This window comes from Tamandua tetradactyla, chromosome 21 (genome assembly GCF_023851605.1).
Source record: "Tamandua tetradactyla isolate mTamTet1 chromosome 21, mTamTet1.pri, whole genome shotgun sequence".
Lineage (NCBI taxonomy): Eukaryota > Metazoa > Chordata > Mammalia > Pilosa > Myrmecophagidae > Tamandua > Tamandua tetradactyla.
This window is the reverse complement of record NC_135347.1, coordinates 18621104-18642731: the sequence shown is the minus strand read 5'-3', so window position 1 is coordinate 18642731 and position 21628 is coordinate 18621104. Positions and strand designations below refer to the sequence as shown.

General features: G+C 39.2%; 1 protein-coding gene and 1 long non-coding RNA gene across 4 annotated transcripts in view; one reads left to right on the top strand and one right to left on the bottom strand.

Annotated features, from left to right (window-relative positions):
- Positions 1-21628, top strand: part of CAMK4 (calcium/calmodulin dependent protein kinase IV) — a 244339-nt gene that overhangs the window by 134992 nt on the left and 87719 nt on the right. For 2 of the 3 annotated variants that reach the window (XM_077138994.1, XM_077138997.1), the window contains 2 exons: positions 6791-6853; positions 8800-8882. In XM_077138994.1, coding sequence (XP_076995109.1) covers positions 6791-6853; positions 8800-8882 — 146 coding nt within the window. The remainder of the gene's footprint in view (positions 1-6790; positions 6854-8799; positions 8883-21628) is intronic. The other variant, XM_077138995.1, reaches the window with a different exon arrangement.
- On the bottom strand, positions 264-9262 carry LOC143665509 (uncharacterized). The gene is made up of 3 exons (XR_013167026.1): positions 9078-9262; positions 1698-1794; positions 264-373 (listed from the first exon to the last, which is right to left on the bottom strand). It is a non-coding gene; the product is annotated as an uncharacterized LOC143665509 (long non-coding RNA).

Sequence of the window (21628 nt, the reverse complement as noted above, 5' to 3'; positions counted from 1 at the left end):
CTTATTCAACATCTCTATTTGGATTCCTAATCAGTGTTTCGATTTAACATGTCCAAATCCAAACTCTTTCTTATCATCTTTCTAAGCTTACTCTTCCCTAGTCTTCCCATCTCATTTAATAGCGACTTCATTCTTCCCATTTCTAAGGCCAAAAACTTGAAGTCATCATTTAAAATTCTCTTTCTCTTATAACCCATATCCAGTCTATTTTCAAATCCTGTTGGCTTTTCCTTAAAAATGTCTATTACCCATCCACTTCTTACCTCTTTCACCACTGCCATCTGGACCCAAACCTTCATCATCTCTCGCCTACGGAACTGCCATAGCCTCTTACCAGGTCTTCCTGCTTTTAGTCTTTCTCTCATTTTCAAGCCTGTAAGAGCCAAAGTACCCTTTAAAAACTTAAATAAGATCACATCATTCCTCTCTTCAAATCTTCCAATGGTATCTGACCCCTCTCATACTAAAATACAAATTGCTTTCCATGATCAACATAGCTCTTTATGACTTGGCTCCGAGATACCTCTCTCTTCCCATCCATTACTCCCCTGCTGTTGGTCCATTTGGCTCATGGCCAAGGGCCTTTGCATTTGCTCTTTCTCTACCTGAAACGCTCCTCAGAACCATGTGGCTATGCCCCCTGCTATTTTATCAGAGAAACATTCCATGACCATTCCTCTAAAATAGTACCCTTCATCATGCTATTTTGTTTATTTTGTTTTTTGTCTGCTACATAGCATGTATTACCTATTGAACTTTTATTTATATATTTGTTTATTTTCTCTTTCCATTATAATGTAAGCTTCTTAGGGCAGGAGGTTTATCTGTTCTGTTCACTGCTGCCTGCTCATACCCAGAAAAGCCTCTGCATATATTGGGTGCTCAAAAGTATTTGTGGAATAAATGGATAAAATAAATGGATAGAACTGCAGATAAATTGATAGCTTGGATAATGGGAAGATAAAATTTTCTCTGTGGATTGTTTTTACCATCCCAGTAAATTAGAAGCAAGGCCACGAGAGGAAAGGAAAAAGGGAGAAAGAAGGAAGAAAGATGCGAGATTTAAGGAGAGAAGGTATAAAATGTTCTGTTGTGGAGTGAGAAAGATGAGATTTGGTATCATAAATTTAAAATGGATTAGTGAATATGGTTAGAGTTTTCTTAGGAACAAATTTGGAATAAGAGAAGCATGGAGTTTAACTACATTAAAGGTTTTGCTCGGCAAGTACAGGAGAAAGACGTGGGCGGAGGCAAAATAGTTGGAGATATGCACAAAGAAGCGCTTGTATCAATGGGCTGTGCAATCTAAGCTAAGAACTATGAGGATAGGAGGTGGAAATCAGAGAGTGGGATGTTTGAAATCAAGATCCATGGGAATGGCAAGGCCTAGGATGTGACCCTTGGGATGGGTTGCTAAGGAAGAGGAGAGAAAGAGATTGTTGGAATCAAGGAAGTGGTAAAGGCACGGAGACAAGGATGCTGAATGTATAATCCATATGAAAGTTGAAGTTAAGAGCAATGACAGAACTAGTGGATTAGATAAAGACAGTATGTACTAAAATCTTCAGTGTAAGGGATGAGTGAGTGAGAGGGAGATAAGAAGATGACCACAACAAGGGGAAATTGCAGGTTGTTTTAGCAGATGGCATATATTTCAAAGCAGCCAGGATTTTGGAAGGAGAAGGATGGAGAAATACCTTGAACGTAACAATGAAGAACAAGAAGGACATGTCCCACTTCCAGGTCCTGGATATATTTCTTACAGGAACAAAAATAAGCCACCACCTGAGACGACTAGGAAAAAGTTAGTTAGTTGTGGGATGTCCAGCTGTCTGTGGAAGAAGTTAAAGAGAATAATCAGACTTGGTTAAAATTCCATAGTTATTGGAGGTGCCAGTCTCATGTAGGAAAACCTGGATATTCTGTGTTCCACATTTGACTTTTGTATGTTCAAACAGGAGTTCTGAGCTTTCAAATCCTCCTAAACTAAAACTGCTAGATGAATTTTAAAAAGCTCCAGTTGTCATGTTTTTTCACCAAGCATGTTGGGTCAACATGTGCGGTTGATATGTCAGAAAACAAGATGCTAAATTAAACATCAGCTATGAAGAAAGGAATCATTGTGAAAACCTAAAGACACTTGGTTGCTTATTTATTTTTCTGTTAGTAATTTATATTCCACCTGTTCCCACATAGGATTGGAGGAGCACAATTCTCTATTTTGCACTATGTCCTCTGGTCGTTGTTTAAACTACGTATGAGTCAAAGGTAGAGAAGAATAAATAGACAAAACAAGGTTTGTGTTTTTAATTCTCTGCAGTGAAAATGAGATGAGGTTGAGCATTTTGTGGGAAATGCTGCTGTATTTGGCTGTATCATAGAACAAGTAGAATAGTGGTCTCCAGACGTACAGGCCGTCCCAACTTGCTGAGATTATGTGAAGTTCCAGATGCTGAGATAGACCATATCTAAGATAGCCATGAGGTTGAAATCCGATAGAAATCTGGCCTTATATACCGTCCCTCTCTCCTTTTTTCCAGTTCATTCATCACTCCATCTCCATCCATTATTATCACAATGCAGTAACTGGCTCTCCCTTCCTTTGAAACTTTATTGCTTTCTTCACATTATTTTTAGTCTTTCCTACTTCTGTTCCTCACCAGCCATCTCTGCCTCAGCACAAAAGTCTTTTCTGCTTTTCTTAATGAAGGGTACCTATCTGCTCATCACCATTCCAATGGTGGTGCTTTTCCTCTGATGTTATCCTTGGATTATACCTTTGTCCATCATCCCCCCATGTGGCAGACAGCAAAATTAGGACTTCTTTCAATATTAAGGAATCTTGAGATCCCTGGAGGTTTGAAATTGTATAGATCTGTATAACTGTTTTTATTAAATTCTTTGATTAATAATTTCCTATGTATAGGGTTCAAAAAATGAATTTTATATTGAAATCATAAAATGCCTTTATTGTCTGTTTCAAAAGGGATTACATGAGAATGAAAGGAAATTATATTTACCTATTTACTTAGGATGGTTTTAATAGAGGAGCTAGAACAAGGCTTTACAGAAAAACTGCATGTGATGATTATCCATTTCTATTGACAATTAGAGCAATGACACACAGAATCTAAGTAGGAGACGAAGCTCTTTCCGTGGAGCAACAAAACACCATAAATTAGAGAAGCAGGATTGTGGTTCCACTGTTGTCAGTTTGTTTACCTAATCACAGATAAAAATTCAGAGATGCCCTGTAAGTGGACAAAACTCTTAATGGCCTCCTCAGATTCCTTCTCCCTACCTACTACCCAGACCAGGGAGGGCCAGGAAATGTGATTTTCCACTGAACAATAGAACTTTTAAAATAAAACTTGTTTCGCCTTATGATCTTCCTTTACTGTCTTGGTGCTGTCTACTGAGGGCATTATATCAATGGGTTTTATCTCCCAAATTAAATTGTAATCTTCCACTGGGAAAGACCATATTTTGTTTTTCTTTATATTTCCCACACTCTCTAATATGGGGTTGAGCATGTTAAACACAATGTTAGACTTTTCGTATTTACTAATAGTAATATTAATTTTACTATTTACTATTTATGCTCAGAGATCCTTGACTCACTAGTTTCATGAGACACAGTCTCTGGTTTTCAAACAGATCAGATATTTAGCTTTACTCTGACTCAGGCATTTTGAGAATGTGATGAAAGCAATGGGCCTGCTTTCCTCCCATTAAACATATAAAACCATTGCATCCAAATTTCTATTCTAACCTTTCATTATTGGCTAGAGCCACCCTTTTTTGTAGTCTTTTTGACTTTCCTTCTACTTATAGCACTAGTAATATCAAAACAATTGACAAAGTTATTTCCTAGAAGTAGAGAATAACATAGCCGAAGCGAGGTACAAACGCTATGGAGTCAGCTAGGTGTGCTCACCAGCTATAGCACTCCCCTACATCAACTTTTCAGCATGGGATTTAAAAGAATTTCTAAGCACAATTATAAATTACTGTTTAGTAGGATCCATTAGGGTTACCGGTAAATAGTCAAAACTTTGAATATTAAATCTGGTGTTGTTGAGGGTTTATTTAAATTCATGGTTATTAATGATTTATTAATTAGACTGAGGCATGAAGGAAGTAATGCTTCAGGGCCTTAGGAAAGAAAGAGAGCAAATATTTAAAGCAATCAGCAATGGAGTCTTCAGTGCCTGCCAACGTCCATTCATTGGGAGAGCCACGCCTCCCCGATTCCCTTCTCCCTGGTCAGAGGAGATGATCCATGATCCATGCTTGGTCCTGCCACAGTAAGATATTTCCTAGGTACAGGGAAATACATAGGAAACAAGCAAGGCCAACAAAAATGTTTCCTTGAGATTTTATATATAGATGTGGAGAGAGGCGGTATCGCTTCCATTTTAAATATGAGACTGAAGAAGACGGGCTTGGGACTTTTGGTGGCAATGTTTACTGCTATCTGGAAGAGAGATTTAGAGCAGAATGACAGAAAGACAGATAGACATACATGCAGAGAGAGAAAATTACATTGTTTGAAGCTCTGAACCCCTCATCTTTCTAAAGACAGATCTTCTCTGACCTAGTTACATGTGCCAATAAATTACTTTTTTGGCTTATGGGAATTTGAGTTGTGTGTTTGTTATTTGTGACTAAAAAGGTTTGATCAATCCGTTGTCTGAGTGCTTCAAAGTAGCTATGGGATAATGTCTGGGACAGGCTGGTGAAAAAGCATCCAGAGTTCTTGAGTCATAGGGCACTGGATGTATCAAGATGTACATTTTTCTATATTTCTTCACTGTGAAAGCCTTAGAGCCTCTCAATTTGATACAATCACTTTCAACTTGTTTCTTTTGCTCAGAGTGAATTTTCCCTCTTATGTACCTACCTCATATTAGTTGTCAGGTTCTAACATTAATATATCATCTTTATCCTCTGATCTTAGTAAAAAACGCATAACCTACGTTGAATTTTTACGTGGAATGTTTTTGAGTATTTTAAGACATATTTGCACACAGACAGCCATTCAACTTAAGTGGAGCACGTGCTTGTTTTACAATGTTGTGACTTGATTTTAATAATTTTATTTTCTTTTGCAAAAAAATGTGCTAATGCTCATGAAGTCTCCTAATTACCAATATGATGATCAAAATTTTATTATTGTTCAAAAGACCTTAGCATGACTGTATAGCTATTTAATGTTTTGTTATGTACAGTAGTGAGACAGGAGACTTGAAAAATCTCTTTTTGGAAAGGGAACTCTTTAACATCTCCTTTTAAACATGTTTTCTTCTCATAGAAACTAAAAGCATTTAAATAGTGACTCCCTTCTTTAAGTAATGTATTCTAGGGTCTGGAAAACTACATCTTCCAGAAAATGAATTTGTATGTTGCAGCCAAGGAAAAGAACATCTTAACTTTGTAAAATTCCTTTGAGCATTCTTTATTTTCAAGGAATGTGTCCATATTAGTTATTATTTCTCTTAGACAATAAAAATTAAATGATTGTTTTCCTCAGCATCTTGAAAGTTGTGATTGAGTTGAATTGGGATTGAATTTCTCCTCAGCACCCCATTTCTTCCTCAAGAGAAGTAACTTAAAGGGTAGAACCCATTTTCCATTTGAAGTGGTCTCTTGGATATGCCCACAGAGCTTAATTGTGACTTGTGCATAAACCTCATTGTGCCCATTTCTAAAACCATGTGAACTCTGCCAGCCCAAGGGATCTAAACAGCCCAGATGGCAGAAACCTCCACAGTAAGAGTGCGAGTACTATCTATATATTTCTTATCACTGGATTTTGTTGGGGGAGGATGACACTAAAACCTTTAGGTCTAGTGTGCAACTTTTAGGTCTCTGAAATGTCCAGCCCATTGTAATTAAAAGTGCAAATCCTGGAGAGGAGAGGTGTCCCTCATTTCACAGTATCTTAAAGCATGTGACCACCCTCCTGGACATGGAGGTCAAGTTATGAGTCAATGGCTCATGAATGGCAAGCAAAAGAAACTAAATTCTGGATAACGAGAGGAGAGGATATGTAGTGGCTCATATAATTCGAAGCTTCAAAGAACAAACTAGCTCATGCATGACGAATCCAGGGGATTACATTACGTCAACAAGCATGCTTTCTTCCACTCTCAGCAATGCTTTTTCCTAAACTGGTTTCATTTTCAGTAAAGAGATCTTCATATGGTATTAAAAACAGTCACTGATGACAGAAGGCCTCTTGTCCTCTCTTCCTCTCTTAATTTCAGAGAAAAAGAGAGTACCTCTTTCTTGATTATTTGAGCACAATTTCCATGGACTCTGACTAGGATAACTTGAGTCTGCTGGACCCTGACCTAGTAGCTACAACCAGAGAACAGAGTCCGCTGGTTAAGCTGGGAGGGAGGCAAGTGACATGATCAATACCTCCATTGGGAATGGGGCAGGGACTTCCATAAAAGAAAGAAAGGAAGACTAGTTTGAGATGAATTTGTGCCTTTGTGGTAATACTGATGACTTTCGATATGAAAAGGAGAAGGAGCTATGCAGTTCTCTGACAAGTCGTGGCCTATACTGGTGCCTGGCTTACCTGTATATCGGAAGAAAGAAAAGACATGGGCCTTGAAAATGAAAAGGAGGAAGGAGCCATAAGAAAATTACTGAAGAATTAGCATTTGCCACTTACCTAATTCTCTCAGGTGGTTCTTGCTGTTTCTGAACCTCTGGTACAACAAAGGTATTTTTAAGGTGGGAATTTCTTTCAGTTTCTCTCTTTTATTTTGCCTTTTAGGTGGACAAAAAAATCGTAAGAACTGAGATAGGAGTTCTTCTTCGCCTCTCACATCCAAACATTGTAAGTGGTTTTTAAGCTGCCTTTTAAACTAATTTCCAGAGCTTCGGAATGGAATCTTTGTTCATCCCTGCCCATGCTGATGATGAAAAGGAGATTCTTCCACCACCGAGAGCCAGCTTGGCTTAACTCTTGTCTTCATCTGATCACATTTTCAACTCTTTGGCTGAATTAATCTTGCAAATAATGCCCCCATAAAAGAGTTCCCCAATGGACAGATCAGCAATATATGCCATCTTATTTTTACACATTAAAGGATAACTAAAAATTGGAGAGTTTTGCTTCCCACAAATAAAACACTGGCTTTTGGCTTCTTTTGGCCTATGCCATTAATACACATTGCTCAGAAAGCCTAGGAAGAAAATGTTTCCTTTCCAAATTACTTCAGTCTCCTTCGAGAGTACATCTGCTTCAGAAGCAATGTGAGGATTCAAATAAATGATGTACTTGAACTGGGAAAATAAAAATGTCCTCAGAGACTGCTACATCTGGACAAAACCACTGAGAAAAGTGTCTGGTGAAAAGCTTTCCTGGGGCCAGTGAGGTGAACAAAATCATTTTCCAGGCCATGACTTGTTTTTATGAAGTGAGCCATCTACTTAAAGAAAATATTTTACCCGTTTATCTGAGAAAGTTGTGGTGCCCAGGGGAACGACCTGCTGTGTTTACAGCTTGAGGCAAAGTGCTTAAAACTTAATGTGTGAGTTAGGGATGCATTCAGCTATAAATAACAGAAAACTTGAATGTGGTAGCCTCATCAAGTATTTTTCTTATATTATGAGAAATCAGAAGGCAGGTGGTTGTTAGCACTCGTTAGCTCCTCCGTGACCCCACTTTCCTTTTTTTGGTTCCATCAACCTCAGTGCCTTGGTATTCATCCTTGTGCTTTTCCCTCATCATACCCGAATAGCTTCTCTACAGTCTTCACCAATTTTTTATTGTCTTTATTCAAGACAGGAAAAAGGTGGATGGGCTTTACCAGCAGAGGCTGGTGAGAAATCTAAAAACTTTTCCAGAAACTCCTGCAGCAGAATTCTCTTCAGATTTTATTGACCAGAGCTGGTCACAAGATCACCCTTACCTGCAAGGAAGCTGAGAAATTGGGGAACAGCATTGACATAAGTGGCTTAGACCATTTATAATGCATAATTTGGGACCAGACACCTTGCTTCCTTGAACAAACTCAGGGTTGGTGCTATTTGCAGTGAAACAGAGGGAAAGGACATTGAGTATGCAGTTAGCAAAATGTGCCACACTTCATCACTCTTTTTACTTTATCCTTTGCTTTTCTTTCCAAAGAGAGCTCAAGGTGGAATTTTCCTCAAGTGAAGTTCAGTTTTAGCTACAAAACTCTCAGAGGTTTTGAGAAAAATGTCTAAAATTGGTAGGATTATATGAATGTGATGAAAACCCTGCAATGGTCAATCAGATCACTGCCCCCTCTACTTTTCTGAGTACCGCTTCATTCACCCATCAGTAATTTTTTAGCTTATGTGATAGCCTTCCATATAGGCACAATTTAACCTGGTTCAGCCTTACTCAGACCTGTAATCCCAATTTCTTTCTCAGGGAAAAGAGGCATTTGCATCTCTAGCAATCATGTTGCCTTCTAAATTCTAGGAAGATTTGTTTCTAAAAAGTCTGGGGCAACTCAGAAATTTGGATGATTTGGCAAAATTTAAAAAGTGTTTCCAAGGCAGGTATCTTTGAGCTGGCAAAAGGGAAAATATCAAAGCTCAATAGAACCTTTAAAGAAATGAGGAAACTGATGAAATAATAATCCAGACTGACAATGTTAAATGGCAGACTGTACTATAATAAGGAACATTTATTGAAAATGATCCAATTATTACTATTGCAGAGAGTGTTGCTCAAGTCATAGTTTCAGCTGTTTCCAAGGAAGATGAAAATAAGGAATTTTTGATATTCACTTTTATATCTTTCCCCAGATAAAACTTAAAGAGATATTTGAAACCCCTACAGAAATCAGTCTGGTCCTAGAACTCGTCACAGGAGGAGAACTGTTTGACAGGTGAGTTGATCTAGAGATCTAATCCCAGAAAGGTTTTGTTTTTAGACCCCCTAAAAGAATCTAAGGGAATTTTCTCCAAAATTTTTCATAAAAGACTAGTTGATAAATTCTACTAAAGGAAGAGGGTAGTGTTTGATAAAATGTAGGTACATGAAAATCTTGGTTTAGTAAAGAGAGAAATACTGTGATATTTACCTTTTCAAGCATTCATCTCCCTAGTAAAAAACACAACTTCTAAAAAATAACAATGATTAGTTTTCAGCCTACTTTCTTTGTTAGGCGGTGTAAAGAGTTCCAGGTGGCAGAGTAATACATGTTCTATTACAGCAAATTCTAGCCAGGTTTAGTTGTCTGTCCATGTGCTCATCACTCAAGGCCAAGGTTTGAAGACGGGGAGTATGTCTGGAAATCTATTATGGCATAATAGAGGCAAAACTGTTTACATGAAGAGACAAGGTTTAAGTTTCAATAGCTTTTCCTTCTCCCCCCACCTTCTCAAAAGCATCCCACGTTTGCTCTGTTGGGCCCCTCAGTAGGCCATTACTGTATTCATCAGGGAAATAAAAAAAGAATAGAATTGCAAGAAGACAAGGTATGTATATATTAGAAATGGTAAGAAACTGTGCGCTGGTGTAAAAGGTCTTGTTGTTAAAGAGCAGAGTAAGAGATAAGTGGGCTGCAGCTTGGAGGGGAAACAGGAGAGAGATCAAACCACTGACATGGCTTTAGTGCCTGTATCACAATAAATGATCAGTAAATACTTTCTGACTGAATGAATGATTGAGCAACTGCTACAATGGATGGACTCAGAGAAGAAAGATATCTAAAGAAGATCAGTTTTGAATGTGTTAGAAGAGAAACACTCCTTCCCTTCTTCCCTACCCCCTCCACCCAGTTGGAATTTGCTCCCCCTCTAGAGCTTCAAAAAGAATGTGTAGTGTTTACCAAAGATTCTGCTCATTTTTAATATTACCCAGTGCAGATCTGCATCCAAAGATGGGAAGGAGCAAAATGGCCCAGCTTGATCCGAACCACATATGTATCTTCAATGGATGTATAATTTTGTCCTAAGCTTCCTTAGAAAAGGCTTTAAAAATTGTAACATTTCATTCACTTTCATGATTTACAAAGAAATGAGTCAAGCGAAGGAAGTGATTATCAGTAGCCTAAAGACATGTACTTGTGGCAGTTGGCTGTTTGGCTGTCAGTCATGACTCATGCTTCTGAATCCTGGCTCTACCACATAAAAGAAGTTTAACTAACCTAAAGTAATTCACTTAACTCGTCAGACTCTCAGAACAAATCTGAAGTGTTCCTATGATGCTAAGGAAGCTAAGATGCTCTGATCCTATAAGGACAGCCTTGTTCTAAAACTGACATATTCCCATCTGCTTAGACAAAATTCCTCTGCACTAGCTGATTTGGCCATTGCCAGAATTAGCTTAGAATGGCTCCTTTTTTCAACACTCTTTGGCTGACCCCTTTCATGGACATATTATTTCTTTAGGTACATTAACAGTCGTTTTATAGCCATATCCTGCTGGCTTTGGAGCAGTTAGGTCTCTTTAAGGAGATCTTGTGTCTTCCTCTTGTGATGCATTCTGCACTGATTATGATCTGTCAGAGAAGAATCTCATGTTCTTTCATTGTAAATAATTGCAGAAGTGTCACATCCCAGCTACCATCTACAAATGGCACTTACTAACTTACCTCTCTACCTCTGTTTGAATGGTTTTGGAATCAACCATTCATTTCCTCCTTTCCAACTTTTCTGCCGTGAAATAATTCTGGTTCTCTCATTTCATAGTCTAGTTGATTTTGATGGGATAGAGTTAACTCAGCTCTAGATAAAAATGAAAAAAATTTTGGTTGTTGTTGGTAAATTTCATTTGTAAAGATAAATGGATGAAATACACTTGACAGAGGACAATTAAAGAATGGCAGACAGCCAGTGAAGCACTCAGTGGTCTTGGAAGATAGCTGGCTTCTTTTCCTGAGTGGTGGTGTCCACATCATTGCCATAGCTGAGATGAAATGGGTTTCTCCATTAAGTTATTTAATTCTACAGTTATCTTTAAAATTATAGCAAGCTGAAACTATATCCTTGATTATTATCCAATGGACTTGAGAGTTAAAAATCATAATTTTTTTTATGTAATGTCCCTCTTTTTCCTGTACTGATGTCAAAACCAAATTTATTAATCGTGATGATAAGATTTCGTTCCTGGTCTAACGATGACTGTAATAGTATCTAATGAATGCCCTAATGGGGCAACAGAGAAAAGATAATCATGTTAGTCCATTATAGCCAAATTGTTGTGTTTTATCAGAGTCAAGAACTCATCTATGATGCTTATAAAAAATTAAACACAGTAAAAAAAAAAGTGAAATCTGCTGCTTCACGTAGAATTTAAACAGGAAATTGCATAGAGTAATTGATTATAATTTTGGGAATAAAATCAATGATTTGGGGTATATGTTTCTAAGAAATAACTCTACAGACTCATGACATCATGGGAAGAGAACTAGAGGTCTTCTGTTCCATTCTTTTCAATCTGTACACAACTCTTAAAAATTCAGTGTCATTTTCATTGAGCTTTTTAAGTAGATAAGATGTGAAGTTGTTTCTTTAAGCCTGATTTTTATCTAATAACTTCAAGATATGAATATCTTGAATTTTTTTAATTTTGTTTTTTCTGTTTTCTTTATGTGTTTTTACATGCCTGATTAAGTTTTTCCAAATGCCAGATATTGGTACCAAAAATTTTAGGCTTGAGACTTTGAATACTGTTACCTTTTATTGCAGTGTGGCAGGGCTGTTTTAGCAAATAACACAGTCTAGCTAGCTTAAACAATAGGAATTTATTGCCTCACGGTTTTAGAGGCTAGAAGTGCAAAATTAAAATGGCAACAGGATCACGCTTTCTCTGAAGTCTTTAGCATTCAGGTGATCGCTTGCCAGCAATCCATAACTCAAGCTCTGCCTCGACACAGCCATCTTTCTTTCTTGCTGTCTCCTCCTGTTTCCTACTCCTGACCGTATCCAAATTTCCTCTGCTTATAACATCTCCAGTCACATTGGATTAAGGTCTAGGCTGGTTCAGTTTGGCCTCACCTTAGCTAATGGCAACTTCAAAGGTCCTATTTACAGATGAATTCACAGGGCCAGGGGTTAGGACATGAACATGCCTTTGTGTGGGGCGTGATTCAAACCACAACACCCTCCAAAAGAGCAGATTTTCTTTTGCTCTGGCAGTCAATTAGAGCAGGAACAGGTGGCTTTGATCTAATCAGGGATTGGACTGATTCAAAGCTGAGCTTCCCGAGGGTTGGTCTACTGCTTGTCAATTCTTACTTACACGGTTTTGCTCTTATAGAGGTTCCCAGGTTTAAGCTTTGGAATTTTACCAGAGTCCCTCTTCCTTGAGGGATGCCCTAAGGGCTAATTTCTGTGAGATGACCAGAAGCTTTACTCAGTCTCTTAGTCTATCAGCTGTTGCTTTCAAATCAGCAAATTCTTTCAGAAGGATAACAGAGGCATCAAGTGTCAGGTTTGCTTGGCTGGGTTTTTCTTCTCTCTTGAATCTTGATTCTTCAAGCTTTCTCTTCTTTGGTAGCACCCTGCTATCTTCAAATAGATTGTTAAAATATATATTTTGTTTATTTAACTTGTTTTCTTGGTTGGAGGCTTGTCTAAAGTAAGCTAACCCACCATCATTGGAGCAAAAATCCAACACGTATGATTTTCAAAGTTCTTTCACAGACACTAGAGTATTTTCCTCTTTTATGTGAACACTTGGGTACAAGTAGCATGAAAAGTGTCATTTACATCAGATGTGGAAACTGAGAATTCAGAAAAGTGAGCTTCCTAAATAGAAAGGTCTAGAAACAAAGTCCTTTGTGTTCTGGTTCAATCCTTTACTCCTTGTACAGCCTCATTATCTTTCTTATTAAACCTAGGGCATCTCTTTCTCCTCATTTCCAAGAAAATGAATTATTATTTATTTATTTATAAGTTATAAAGTCAGGCTCGATTTTCCTGTCTATCTGATTCAACCCCTTTTTTTTCTTTTCCCTTTACCAAAACTGAAAATATTCTTCTTGTGAACTATAACATGTTGCCAGTAGGCAACAGAAGCAGTGTCTTTGCTTGGGAACTTAACAGCTAGTCCACTGATTATCAGACATACTTCCTTTTGCTCAGACCTAATATATCTGTCCTAATAGACATCTCTGCTTCAACAATTCCAGGCCTTTTACTCTTGGTGGAAAAAAAAAAAAAGAGTTTTCTAATTGTCATTAGAAAAAGAGTTCCAGAAATATAACTCAGGCCATTTCTTGCCCCCACTTCCTTGGGGTTGAGTCATGGTTGATGTTTTTAATTAATAAAATTGAACTTTAAATTTGAGTCCCAGTGTTGGTCAGGTGTGACACAATGGGAAACTTAGGCCATAATGCATGGGAAGGATAACTTGTTATTCATAGTTCCCAGAGAGAGAGAGGTGCCATGATGGGTTGACCAGAAGCACGATCAGCTTGGGTGGCTCAACCAGGGAGTGAGTAGGTAGCACACAAGGAGAGCAAGAGGGACCCATGGGCTTGTGTCTTTATCATGGACCAGGGGTGGAAGTTAGTAGATTTCCTGTAGGAGTCAAGTATTGGTTAGTTTAGAGCAATTGCATGTGAAAAGGGGCTGGATGGTGGTGGGGATGGTTAGCTTAAAATCTTGGACCAGCTGTGGGTTTTGGGGAAGTTTGTGGGCTGATGCGAGTTTGGGCTGGTTTATGCACCACGCCTGGAAAGCTGCTTAATAACTAAGCCAAGGTCAGTGTTGAGGCAAATGGCTTTGCCCAGGTAGGATGGATGCTGAGGCAGGACACAGAAACTTTTGATAGTTACAATGGTTGTTTGTATTCTTGTTAACCAAACTCAGGCAAAGCCCACATTTCCAAAGGCTATGGTGTGAAAAATCAGTGACTAATGAAGTTGTCTGAAGTAAAGTTCTGTTCCATAAAACTTGATTGTACGAAAAGGACAGTGACTATAATGAAGGCACTTTTTAGTGCCTTCTAGGGGGTAGTAGTATGCAGAGTATTTTACTAACATGTTCTGATTTAGTCCTCACAGCAGTACAGATGCAGGGTAGGCATTGGCATATACATTTTATACGCAAGATAACTGTGGATTGGAGAGGTCCATTAACTTCCATTAGGTCACTTCTCTTATACATTATCAAAATAATAATAATAACAATGACAATAATTAAATAAGATTGAACTCAAGTATGTAAGATTCCAAAGTATATGATTTTTCCACCATGTCATGCTGCTTCTGTTAACACAAATCCCTATGCTCCTATACTTAAAATTTCAAATGAGTAATATAACATTTTGTCCTACTTCAGTGTAGGCTTAGCTTGTATATGGTTGTTTTTCAACCACAGATAGTTAAAATATGTGCTCTCTTTATGTAGTTTGATCTGGCTACATGTGAAAAAATAAGCACACGCATATTGATTTGGAATGGATTCACGGTCAATTTTTCTCTAGAAACTTGACTATAAAAGGAAGGCTAATGGTGAGGTAGTAGAAGACAGCACAGTATAAATATAGGTTTATTTATTATTTTAAGCTGGAACTCCAGGAACTGCATTAATTTGCTGATGGGATAGAACAATAAGGAGAAGCAGGAGAGATCTGAATAAGAAGAGCTAATATTTTTAACAACATCCTAGAGAAAATGGAGGGAATGAGATCTAGGGCTCAGATAAAGGGGTTTGTTTGGGAGAGAAAAGGTTTACTTCAACATCAGAAGCAAAAAAGAGGAGACAAAATGCAGAAGCATAAAGGACCTAGAGTAGTCAAAACAAATTTTGAAAGATAACAAATTTGGAGGACTTATTGTCAGGTCTGGGATATAGTTCCACCCTACTTATAATACAAGTCTGTATCTATTCCGCTGATGCTGGCAAAAGATATGAGACTCCTGGGTCAGAAACAAAAAACTTCATTTCTCCTGGTGCAGCAAGCATCATGAGCATCAGCATATATGTGTCATTTCTCCTTGGCCTTGAAGTAGCTTGGGTGCATCCCAGCAGGTCCAGATAGATACATGCACATGGTTGTTGGTATTCTGGTCAACCAAACTCAGGCAAAGCCCACATTTCCAAAGGCCATGCTGTGAAAAATCAGTGACTAATGAAGTTGTCTGAAGTAAAGTTCTGTTCTATAACTTTACCAGTGAATGAATTGGGTTGTGTTACAGGAAAAGAAAGAATTTAAATGGATAAATAAACTGTGCAGTATGATGCTATTCAGCAATTAAAAGGAATGTGCCTTTTATACACACTACAGCACGGATAAACACCAGAGCATTATACTAAGTAAAAGAAACCAAGCATGAACGATTATGTATGAAACGATATGAAATTTCAGAAATGTGTGACAGCAAGCAGATCAGTGGTTGTCTGGGGCTGGGAGCCAGAGTAAGAATTGACTGCAGAGAGTAGGGGCGTGGTGCAAGAGACTGAGGAGGTTCATTTTCAGTGGGTTCCATTTTTCCAGAGGGTTGTAGAAGGCAAATGTGTATCTCCTAGTCATGGCTGGGAGAGAATGGAGTAGGGCAAATGGGGAAAAAATTTGAGAACAGACAAGAACAAAGAATAAGGATTTTCAAGGAGCGCTGTGAGCCAGCTGAGGCTGGAGCTTATAGGTATGTATTTAGAGACTCTGGGCTATAACATCATATATTGTTGGCTGTGCACCCTCCAAATCTTTCTTGCATTGCTTTTAGCAGTGTCTCTCTTTTTTTTACCCTTGACTTTGTCTTATTTTTCTGGCTTTTCCTTTTTCATATCTTTCCTTGTTTTCTCTTCTTGTCTCCACCCCTTAAACCTTTTCCTGCATTTCTCTTTAGGTGAATTCACTACTTGCCTGTGGATTAGCTGCAGTGCTGACTATAGTCTCAACAAAGGTGAAATCATATTTTAACAGTCTACTAGATATTTTCACCTGCAAGTCCCATCAGCTCCTCAAAATGATATGTCCTAAAATGAATTTCACATCCTTCCCTCATCTCTCAATCTTGTCTCCCCTTCTTACCTGTATTTACTGAATCACCAACTAAGCCAGCTAGCACTGGCTTCTCCCTCTTCCTCTCACTTTTCCCCTGCCCCTTCCCCATAACCGTGTCTTAGGGCATCTCTAAAATACATTCCCTTCTTCTTTTCATTGCTTCTCCCCTTTTCAGCTTTTATATTCTCTTTCCTGAACTACTGCCATAAATTCATAACAGGTGTTAGCTTCACTCCTTTCTGTACACCCACATTTAAAACACAGGTTTGGTCAGGTTAATCCAAAAGGCTACTCAGTGCTTTCAGATTCAAATCTACACTCTTAAACAAGACATGTGAAACTGTTTATAGTCAGCCTCAGTTATCCTAGCTTCACCATCCTCTTTATCCTTTTCTCACCACCATGTTAACCACAGTGCATTGTCTCCATCCTTCAGGAGCTCATGGTCTAATAGAAAGTAAGAATGATAAAGATGCTAATATTATTTTGTAATGCTCCATCATCTTCCAAAGAAATGTACTGGGGCTTGTACAGTGATACTGACAGCCTCAATATTACAAGAAAAAGAAAAGAAAAGAAGCAGGGACTGGGGTTAAAAAGAAAATAAAGATAAGACTCAGTACATAAAAGACATAAGAGACTAGGCATTTGTTAGAGGTTGGCCACAAATGTGTCTCAAAAGTACGCTCTTGGGGCTGATAAGTGCTATGATTGGGGTATAAACACAGTGCACAGAAAAGCATTCCTCTAAGTCAGAACTGTCTTCAGAGAGGATTATAATCTTTTGAACTGAACCTTAAGTGAGAATGGGAAATTGCAGGTGGAACATGAAGGGACAAACTTTCTAGGGAAAAGTAATGTCCAAAAGCACAGCGTAGTGGCAGGGGTAAAATATAATCATCTTAAACTCCATTGTAAAGGCTGTGCTAGGCAGAAAGCCAGCTGCTAGATATTTGTGAAATGAATGAATGAATAAACAGTGTGGTCTCTGAGTTTCCATTTCTAGTATGAGAGAATTGGTGTAGGGATCCCTCAGGCCCATTCCCAGTTCTGCCATTTGATCTGGCCTCTCAGTTCTCCTGCCCCGTCTGTCCCTTGGCCAGCTGCCACCCACACTGATTCACAATTCCCTCATGCTCTCCCTAGTGCTCCCATTTACAGGTGCTGGGGACAATTTTGAAACTATTTTTTTTTTAAAGTCTATGAACTTAGCACTCTTCGGGGAAGTTCTTAGAAAAAGAACTGTTGAAGAAAAAGATGCCATCAATGAAATGAGAGAAAGCAATGAACACAGTTTATAAAGCCACGGTGGATTTACACAGGGTACAGCATAATTCATTTTAATCTAATTTTGTATGCATCTGCATAATTACATACTGGCAGCCCTTAAAACTTGGTTCTTGAAACTCCTCTTGTTTGGGGCTTTTACCTTATGTCATCTGACCCTTCAGTACATACTCTCATCAGACCCGTGCCTTTCTTACTAAACCTATAGTCACCTACTAATGCCTCTGTTTGAGAAAAAGCTCCTATTGGAGGAGAGGAATAGGACTTCTAATCTACATGCCAGACCCCTGAGGGCCTCAGAATATGATCAGATTAGAGCTCTTCAGCTGCAGGGCCTGTGCTAACTGCCAAGCTGGAGCTGAGCTCAATTCAATTTGCAGCAATTAACGTCACAGAAGCAAGTGAGCAAGAGACCAACTTTAAAGCAGCTCCATGGGGAGAAATAGGCATTGTGCATGTTTCCTCATCCTGCAATTTTAAAATGATGAGAAGGAAAACAGACCAAACTGGGGAGAAGAGGAGAGCCTGGGCTACCCCAGCAAGCAGTGAAAGTAAAAGGCAAAAGGCCCAGACTTAGAGTAAAAAGACCTTTCAAGGCTGGAAGATGGAGGCATGGGGGCCGACAGAAACAGCACCACTACTGCACTTCTTTTGCAGATCTGCAGGTATCTACTAGGCCCATTAGCTGAGAGACCTGTAGGATATAGGACCCCAGTGCTTCCAGGTTAAGGCTATGATTAGAATCCTACAAGACTTTTTTTTTTTTTTTATTTTTAACACTGAGCCTTCTAGTCCACCGCACAGTGGAGCTATGGGGAATCGTAGTAAAGAGGCTAATTCTGTGGCCCTGGGTGTTTGAAAATGACCTTAAGATGCTAATAGCTTAGGAAAATATTGCTCCCTTATTATTTTACTAAGCATGGAAAGGAATTTAATTTCCTAAATTTGAAGAGAAATATATAAACAGATTTAAATATGAAAACCATAAAAGCAGAATGATATCAACCAAAATTATCATCCTATTTGTACAGCTTGAAAATCATGACAGTGAGTGCTTCTAAAGATCCAAGTCACAACTCAATTTTGTTTAAAGCAATCAACCAGTCCCTTCCCATGATTAGATTTCATTGGCAAGTCTTTTGAAATGCCAGCTAAATTTTAGGAAGGAATTTACACACGTTACTTCATGAAACAAATACTTTTGCTGAATTTAAATCTCTGGATTCTGTTAAAATAGGTTTCTAAAAAGATGCACGTTATTGTAATATCTAAAATCTATGTAACTCGGAGTTTATCTGAGTTCTATTGTTGGTTGAAGAGCAACAGTAGTCTTCGCATGGATTGCATCCTCCCTGGGGAAGCACTGATATGGGTGTTGTCTCTCTGAAGCCGCGGCCACGGTACTTGTTATGGGTGTCACCTTCCAGTCTTTGTCACCCATAGTAAGGAACATAGGCATAGAAATGACCCAAATGTCCCAGTCTAAACTTTCTCTGACATTCATTTCTGGCGATTAGTGTTGATTCCACAGATCGTTATTCTGCACCAGCTATGAGCAAGGTTTGAAGGTAGGCTCTGTGGGAGATGGAAGCAATGATCTAGTGAGGGAGCTAAGAATTCTATCCCCATTCCCTGCTGAAGGCATTGACCAAACACATCTACTACAATCAGTAACCTAAATGGAGAGAATTACGATGGTAAGATTTCATTTTTCATTAGCGTAGTCTCTAACATCTTCACTTACAATCACAGCTGCAAGATTTAGACCTACATTTGTTGCCTGAGACGTTCACTGCCATTGATCTTTTTAGTCAGCCACAGATAGCCTGGGTAGTAGCTCAACTTATAAAATATTTAAAGTTGCATGTCTGAGTTCTTGAAACCCAACTCTGTGACACTCTGATGAGCAAATCATCTGGGAACAAAATTCCTTTTAGCAAGAGCAGACGAGGAGAGAAGAAGTTGTGGGAGGACAGTAGGCAGATTTCAACACTAGGATGAGGTGGGGAAGGAAGAAACCTACTTGTGTGTCCCCAGCCTGCACGTCTGCCCTAGAGACATCGTTTCTGACTACAGAATTAATAAACTCCTTGGCTGTACGGGCCACTAGTACAATATGTATTACATCCGTGGTGATGATTTTTGTTGATCATCTCTCTGTCTTCACTATCTGTGGCCTCATCTGGGACAGAGACCAATTCTTATTCTATACATCCAGCAAGTTCCTGGCTCACATTAGTAGACAGTTGAAATATTGGTCGAATTTCACCGCCTCATCCGTATGTTCTCACCCTCACCGTAGATTTGAGCCTTTTTCTTAGAACGAATCTCCCTCTTCCCCACTGCCATGCTCCTTCTGCATGCCTGTTCCCACTCCCTGGCAGCTAACCCTTCTTGTATCTGGCAAACCACACACCTTTGAGTCCTGAGCTGAAATATAGTTTCCTCTGGGATCTTTTCCCACTGTGGAATGAGTTGTTATATGATGTACAAGCACAGACTCAGGCACAACAGAAATATTCAGCAAATGACCGCTATATTACTTACACAGCACAAAGGGTCTACAAGAGTAGGGGAAGAGAGCTATAGGGGCCAGTCTCCTAGAGAAGACAACTACTGAGGTCAGGTTGGTGGGTGGCAGCTTTGCACCCCCACTTGGCATGGGAGAGGAGAGGCAAGTCTGTGCTGCCTGAGGACAGGGTATGCTTACAACCCAGGGGGAGGCATACTGTCACTGAGTTCCCACCCTGATAAGCAGCTGGAATGGCTTGTCTAAGGTATGGTCAGGCTGCTCCATTATATCTAACATCTCCCCTGGGCCGCAGAATAGAAACATGCTAAAATTCTGCACAAAAAGGAGGCAGGAGTGAGCGAGGGTTGGGAGATGACTAGTAGATGTGGCCCCCATCCATATGGCCTCTGAAATAGATTAAGGACTGTTCTAATTTGCTAGCTGCCAGAATGCAACATACCCGAGATGGATTGGCTTTTAATAAAAGGGAATTTATTTCATTAGTTCTTCAGAGGAAAGGCAGCTAACTTTCAACTAAGGTTCTTTCTTATGTGGGAAGGCACAGGGCGATCTCTCCTGGCCTTCTCTCCAGGCCTCTGGGTTCCAACAGCTTTCCCCGGGGAGATTCCTTTCTGCACCTCCAAATGCCTGGGCTGAGCTGCAAGTGCTGAGATGAGGAATGCTGAGCTGCTTGGGCTGTGCTACGCTGAGCTCTCTCATTTAAGCACCAGCCAATCAAATCAAACATCACTCATTACAGCAGGCATGCCTCCCACCCAGCTGCAGATGTAATGAGCAACAGATGAAGTTCACATGCCATTGGCTCATGTCCACAGCAATAAAACTAGGCGCCTTCACTTGGCCAAGTTGACATCTGAACCTAACTACCACATGGACCTTTTCTCAGAGTTCTCAGACCACTCTCTGACACCTCTCTCAGAGCTTTAGTGTAGTGTATTGCATTAGTTGTTGTCTGTTTTCTCATCTAAATCAGGAAAAACCCCGTGAGTGCAGAGGCCATATCTAGTTCAGTACTGAATGGCCAGCACATAATAATAATATGTGTCTAATAAATGATTCCATGAATATATAGGTTGGAATGTGTGCCGGTTTCAAACTGTTGTGTACCCCAGAAAAGCCATGTTTGTTAATTCTGATTTAATATTGTAGGGTGGGATCTTTTATACTAAGCTTTTTCCATGGATCCACCCAGTTGTGAGTGGGACCTTTTGATTAGGTGGTTTCCATGGAGATGTCTCTGCCCATTCATGATGGGACTTCATCTGCTTACTGGAGCCTTTTAAGAGGGAACTGGTTTGGGAAAAGCTTCAGAACTGACAAAGACAGAGAAGTTTGGAGATGCAGAAAGAAAACATCCTGGAGAAGCCGTTTGAAAGGAGAAGCTGGGAGAGAAAGCTATCAGAGGTCCCATGTGCCTTCCCAACCGACAGAGAAACCCTGGATGTCATCAGCCCTTTCTTGAGTCAAGGTATCTTTCTGTGGATGCCTTAGTTTGGACATTTTTATGGATTTAGAACTGTAAACTTGTAATTTAACGTTCCCTTTATAAAAGCCAACCCATTTCTGGAATATTGCATTCTGGCAGCATTAACAAACAAAAATAAAAATCATCCTCTCCTTGAATTAAATGAGATTTTTTAAAACCAATTTTCCATGTATTGTGGAAAGTACAATTTACATTAACTATTCTTGTTATACCTACTATTCTTCCCTCCATCCTTCCTGAAAACAGCTCCTAAATAATTGACACTTCTATTCACTCAGTCCCTAGATATTCCCACAAGGACATGTCCTGAAACACAGGCACTTAACTATCCATTCATCATTTATCCAACACATATTATTAGTTTTTA